Source organism: Corvus brachyrhynchos, unplaced genomic scaffold (assembly GCF_000691975.1).
Source record: "Corvus brachyrhynchos isolate BGI_N302 unplaced genomic scaffold, ASM69197v1 scaffold4, whole genome shotgun sequence".
NCBI lineage: Eukaryota > Metazoa > Chordata > Aves > Passeriformes > Corvidae > Corvus > Corvus brachyrhynchos.
In genome coordinates, this window is record NW_008237878.1 from 43,251 (window position 1) to 49,124 (window position 5,874).

The 5,874-nt window shown below is 65.0% G+C and overlaps 3 protein-coding genes across 3 annotated transcripts in view; 1 reads left to right on the plus strand and 2 right to left on the minus strand.

Annotated features, from left to right (window-relative positions):
• The window catches only part of AMIGO3 (adhesion molecule with Ig like domain 3), a 3,784-nt gene extending 1,354 nt beyond the window's left edge, over positions 1–2,430 (minus strand). Inside the window, 2 exon segments of the mRNA XM_017732327.1 lie at positions 3–1,095; positions 1,098–2,430. Coding sequence (XP_017587816.1) covers positions 3–1,095; positions 1,098–1,175 — 1,171 coding nt within the window. The 5' untranslated portion in view covers positions 1,176–2,430.
• RNF123 (ring finger protein 123) overlaps positions 1–4,209 on the plus strand; it is a 47,447-nt gene extending 43,238 nt beyond the window's left edge. The window contains exons 36-39 of the mRNA XM_008632138.2: positions 2,871–3,013; positions 3,352–3,446; positions 3,547–3,632; positions 3,742–4,209. Of these exons, the coding sequence (XP_008630360.1) occupies positions 2,871–3,013; positions 3,352–3,446; positions 3,547–3,632; positions 3,742–3,841 (424 nt within the window). The 3' untranslated portion in view covers positions 3,842–4,209. The remainder of the gene's footprint in view (positions 1–2,870; positions 3,014–3,351; positions 3,447–3,546; positions 3,633–3,741) is intronic.
• Positions 4,210–4,298: 89 nt separating this feature from the next.
• The window catches only part of GMPPB (GDP-mannose pyrophosphorylase B), a 3,271-nt gene continuing 1,695 nt past the window's right edge, over positions 4,299–5,874 (minus strand). The window contains 6 exon segments of the mRNA XM_017732282.1: positions 4,299–4,491; positions 4,647–4,829; positions 5,008–5,135; positions 5,230–5,308; positions 5,395–5,738; positions 5,741–5,871. Coding sequence (XP_017587771.1) covers positions 4,360–4,491; positions 4,647–4,829; positions 5,008–5,135; positions 5,230–5,308; positions 5,395–5,738; positions 5,741–5,871 — 997 coding nt within the window. The 3' untranslated portion in view covers positions 4,299–4,359.

Genomic DNA, 5,874 nt, shown 5'->3' on the forward strand with positions numbered 1-5,874 from the left:
GTAGACCCCCGAGAGCCAGGGCTTGGCTACAGCGATCCTCAGGCTGCCGTTGCGATAGACCTCCAGGGAGTGATTGCTGTTCCCAGGGTGTTTGACGGGCTCGTGGTTAGGGGTGATCCACATGTAGGTGGTGGTTGATTGCAGCAGGCTGGTGTTACAGGTGAGCAGGATGGGCTGGCCCACCATCACCTCCAAGTGCGAGAGGTCTGTGTCTTTGGTGCTCGCCGAGCAGTTCTCAAACATGTGGCTGTGTTTGAGAAACTTGATCAGGGACCGGGGCACGTTGTCAGACACCTTGCAGGTGTGTTCCTCAAAGAAATCTTTCACAGAGCTGAAACCTTGCTGATTCCAGCGCTGGAGCATCAGGTAGAGGGGGCAGCTGCACCTGATGGGGTTGTTGTGCAGATACAAGCCATTGCCGATGTTTTCGGGCAGAGCTGCCAGCACCTCCACGGGGATGCTGCTCAGGCTGTTGGAGGAGAGGTCCAGCGTGCGCAGGTTGTAGATTCCCAGCCCCTGCACTGCATGGAAGGGGAAGGTGGTCAGGTTGTTCCAGCTCAGGTAGACTTTCCGCAGACCACTCAGCTTGGCAAAGGCGTTTTCATCAACCCGCGTGATGCGGTTGTTGTAGAGCAGCAACTCCTCCAGGCTCACCAGCGCCTCGAAGTAGTGCGTCTCCACGGCGTGCAGGTAGTTGGAGGACATGTCCAGGTGCCGCAGGAAGGAGGCATTGTGGAAAGCCCGCGGAGAAAGGTTCCGAATCTGGTTGTGGCTGATGTGAAGGCCCGCGAGGTGCGGGAGGGCGGCCAGCCAGCGGTCGTGGAGTTGGGTAAGGGCGTTGTGGCTGAGGTCCAGCGTGGTGGTGGTGGGCGGCAGTGCCTGGGGCCCCCGCAGCAGCATCTGCCGGCTGCAGCTCAGTAGGTCGGAGGTGCAGATGCAGGCGGCAGGGCAGCGGTGGGGCTGTGAGGAGGCTCGGGGAGCGCGCAGCTGGAGCAGCAGCAGGAACAGCTTTGCCACCCGCGGCCAGAGCGGGTCCACGGGCACCGGCGAGGACATTGTGGTGAGCAAAAGCCTCTGTACAGCCCGGCGGCACAGCCAGGCTCAATGAGACGCGAGAGAAATTCTGCCGCCGTCTCCCTTCTCGCCCCCAGTGCCGGCTTGGCTCTGCTAAGCATCCACAGACGCCCTTCTGCACCCCGCGAAAGAGGATCCCGATTCCAGCCGTGGGGCTTGAAAAGGCCTACGGGGCGGCATTGCCGTGCTCGGCTCTGCCGCGGCTCACCCGAGGCTGCCTCGTACCTGTGCTCCGGCCGGCCGGGGCCTGCCGGGGGTCGGGCGGGAGCCGGCGATCAGCATCAGGGGGCTGAGGCGCTCGGGCGCTCCGGGGCTGTGTGTCTGGCTGGGCGGGCGCCTCGCTGCCTCCTGGAGCTGCTCATCCCTAGAGTGCGAAGTTTCTCAGGGCTCAGCGCCGCCGGGGCACATCCGCACGCTGCAGCCTCCGGGAGCCCCGTCCGGCTCCCTCCCGGGCAGCACCTCCGGGAGCCGGGCGCGCTCCGGGAGCGCGGTCCCGCTCCTGCCCCTATTTACGCGCGGGCGGTGCGCGGCGAGGGGGCCGGGCGGGATCCCATTGGCCCCGGCGCGGGGAGTGGTGGCCGCGGCGGTGGCCCTGGCCCGGTCCCTGGCCCCGTCCCTCGCCGTGGCCCTCCCTGCGAGTGGGCAGAGCGATGCGCAGCCAGCACCGACCCCGCGCGGTCGCTTGTCCCCAGGGGAGCTCAGGACCACTTCGGCCGTAGCGGGGTGCAGCCGCCGGAGAGCCGCGACCGGCTGCAATCCGTGCAGCGGCTGCTCCGCCACTGCCCAGCCTCTGGCAGAATGCTGGACCAAACCCGTCACCTCTGGGAGCCCCTCGTGTCCCATCCTGCACCCGGGCTGGGAGTGGGGATGGCGGTCCCCCCCCGGTGCTGCTTCTCTCCCAGCCGTGGTTCTTCCCTCTGCCCTCGTCCTCGGCACCCCCACGAGCTGGGGACCCCCCGGCACCTCCGGCCTTGGGGTGAGCAGGGGGCCTGAGCTCGGCAGGGTCCCCACGGCAGAGGGGGTGCCGCGGGCTGCTGGGGGGAAGGAGTGGCCATAGGGTGAAGGACACGCAGGAATGTCATTATCCAGGGCTCGGGCGGTTAGTGGGAAGAGGAGAGCTGGGGAATTGGTTTCCATTAGGGCAGCAAAAAGCTAATTTGGCGGCTGCGGCTGCTGCGAGTCAAGGGGCTGTTAACCCCCTGTGCCCCAGCTCAGCCTGTGCTGAATGGCTGCTCCCTTGCCCCTCCTGCCGCTGGAGCAGCTCTGCTTGCCCCTGGGGCAGCCACGGAGCCAGCTCTGCTCCTTGCCAAGGGCTGTTACCAGGCTGCGGCACTGGTGCCCGATGGAGACACTCATTAAGGCGACCTTCATCTGTCCTGGCTGTTCCCACTGAAGCCAGGGAGAGCCACGACTTCTCCCTCCTGCCTTGTGGGGGTACCTGCTTGCCCTGAGGGCACGCTGAGCTGTCCCCTTGGTGCAGGCGGGTCCCAGCCCCTGGCGTGAGGCTCTGCGGAGGATCTCACCCGAGGTGCTATGACCGAGGGCAGCACTGGCTGCTTCAGCCGCCCTGCAGCAACCCAGGCTCAGGCACTGGCCCGAGGGCTGCAGCCTCAGCAAGTGCTGAAGCACCACATCGATCCCGGAGCCTCTGAGTCAGGGTGGCAGAGGAGGAAGAGGATGGCTGCTGCTCTTTGGCTGCATTTGAGCACATTCCCCTGGGCTGAGGGCACACCAGCTGGGGATACTGGTGTGCGATACTGGGTTGTCTGTGGTCTGAGGTCTGTGTCCTTTGGCAGGACCGAGCGCGCGACCGCGGTGCTGCTGGCGGATCCCTGCTTCCAGCTGCGCTCCATCCAGTACCTGCTGGGCCACGCCGAGCCCTCGGCCCTGGCAGCGGCTGCCCCAGCCACGGACAAGCGCCACTTCTCCCTGCACACCTGTAAGTGTTGGCCCTGCGCTGGGAGCTGGGCTGTGCTCACCACCCACCACAGCTGGGGAGGGAGGAATGGGGCTGCTGGTGTCTGTGTCCCCTGCAACATGTCCCAGCCCTTGTAGTCCTGGGGACAGGTGTCTGTGCCCTCCTCCACCACCCCAGCAGTAGCACTTTGGATGGGAATGTATCCAGTGCCAGCCAGTAATTCTGCCCTTCTCAGTGCCCAGTGCTCCCTGTCCTGGCTGGTCCCTAAGGGCAGCCGCAGCCCCCCGTGCATCACTCAGCAGCCTCAGGGCAGCCTGAGGGTTGCACCCACCCCACACACGCCCAGTTTGCCCCCCCAGACACAGAGTATATCAGTGCTGAGGAGCTGGCAAAGGTGGAAAAGATGCTGAACCATCTGAGTGAGGAGTCCAAGCAGGCGGCTGCTACCACACTGGTGAGTTCTCCCCCTGCCCCAGCCCTGTCCCAGTCCTCAACAGCAGGCCTGGGACACAGGGCTTTGGCTTCCTCTGCTAACTGCCTGGTAACCCCCACAGCCCACCAGTGAGGAAGACCTGTGCCCCATCTGCTACGCACACCCCATCTCGGCCATCTTCAGGCCCTGCTCCCACAAGTCATGCAAGTGAGTAGCTCCCATGCCATGTCTGACCTCCACCAGGATGACTTCCAGCCCCTGGCCCTGCCCTGTGCCATGTGGATGGGGGCTGATGCTCTTTCCTCCTCTGTCCCAGAGCCTGCATCAACCAGCACCTGATGAACAACAAGGACTGCTTCTTCTGTAAGGCCACCATCACGGGGGTGGATGACTTCACCAAGCCAGCCAGCTCCTAGGGCCCAGCCCCACACCACGGGCTCCCCCAGCTGAGCAGGGCAGCCCCCCCACCCCACGCTGGCTTCTCCCCAATCGCTTGCCCTGCTCAAGGCTGTGGGACCCTCACCCAGAGGGTCAGGACCCAGCACGGGGCAGCAGCGTGGGGTGGGAGGGCTGCAGGGTGGGAGAGGCCGGGGGCCAGCAGCCTCTCTGCCCCGTGGGCCGTTCTCAGGGAGGGGAGCCTGAGGCCTCAGCTCTGCGGCAGCACTGGGAACACACAGCAGTCCCGGGGCCAGGACAGGGGGGCTGGGCTGGGCGTTCGGGCTGTTAACTTGCCCCTGGCTGGGGGCTGACTTCATGAAAAGCAGCATTAAATTATTCTTCCTTATGTGGTGCCCTGAAAGAGGGGAAGGGGAAGCCAGGCCAGCCCTGGTGAGTGACCCGGTGTTGGGGCCGCACTCAGGTGATGCTTAACAGTAAATGGAAATATAAATATTTAATCCAAGGATAGCTGGGAGCGCAGGGCTTGCTGGGGCTGCTACATGATGATGCGTGGCTCTGGCACAGACTCGGCGATGGATTTGTGTGGCAGCACATTGGCCCCGTTGAGGTAGAGCTCGTCGTTGACGATGACATCCTCGCCCAGCACAGTCACGTTCTCCATGCGCACCTGCCCAGAAAGGCCCGGTCACATCCCTGGGCTCGGGGCCCAGTGCCAGGCTCCTGCTCCTGCCTGCAGGGACCACATCCCTGCAGCCGCAGCCCGAGGAGGTGGGAGGGCAAGAGCTGAGTCCCGATCCCCTGCAGGGACACCCACGTCCTCACCCACTGCCCCACGGAGCAGCTCCAGCCCACGATGCAGGACTCCAGCCAGGAATGGGACCGGATGCGGGCCCCTTCCAGCACAGTGCAGCGTTTGATGCGCACCCCATCCTCCACCACCACACCTGCCCCGATTGTCACATTGGGGCCGATGACACAGTTTGCCCCAATCTTGGCACTGGGGTCCTGGAAGGAAGAGGGGCCATAACAGGGTCAGGAGGGCAGACAGCTCTTGACATAGCCCATGCCACTTGGCCAGCCAGGGAAGAGGGCACAGCTTGAGGATGGCAGCGAGGACAGCAGTGGGACAATGCAGAGAGCTCATGATGTGCCCAGGGCTGGTGTCCTGGGGGCTGGCACTTACCACCAGCACATTCCCTACGACACCAGGCCCCGAGTGCAGCTTCTCGGGGTGCTGAGCCCGTAGCGCCTGCAGGTACATGCACATGCCCGTAAGGAAGTCCTTTGGCTGCCCAATGTCCATCCAAAAGCCTGTGGGGACAGAGCCACGGTGACAGCCCCCAGCGTGAGGGTGGCAGTGCAGGCAAGACCCCTGATGCTGCCTGCACTGGACACAGGGCCTTACCCTGCAGCTCCATGGAGCAGAGCTGCCCATCCTGTGCCATGGCTGGGAAGATCTCCTTCTCGATGGAGGTGGGGCGCAGCTGCGAGGACGGGGTGCAGGGCTGAGCAGGGGGCACAGACCCCCAGCCTGGCCCAGCCTGGCCCAGCGTGGCACCCTGGCTCGTACCTGGATGCGTTGCAGGATGCCAGGGCTAAATATGTAGAGCCCAGCATTGATCTTATTGGACACAAAGACGCGCGGCTTCTCCACGAAGCGGCAGATACGGCCGGTGTCGGCCTCACACACCACCACGCCGTACTTGGCCGGCTCTTCCACGCGGGTCACCACCAGCGAGCCCTCGCCGCCGTGCTGCCGGTGGAAACGGGCCAGCGCCGCGAAGGGGAACTCGCAGATCACGTCGCTGTTGAGGACAAAGAAGGGCTCCCCGTCCTCGGCCAGCAGGTCCCGCGCCAGCGCCAGCGGCCCCGCTGCGCGCCCGTGAGTGACGCCGCAGGGACGTGGTGAGCCCAGGTCCTGCTGGCCTCACCTCTGCCCGTCCCAGAGCCCCTCCCAAGTCCCCAGGCCCTCTGGATCCTCACCCGGCCCGCTGTCCCTGGTCCTGCCCATGTCCATCCTGGCATATCCCTCCCGATGCCCCTCCTCCTC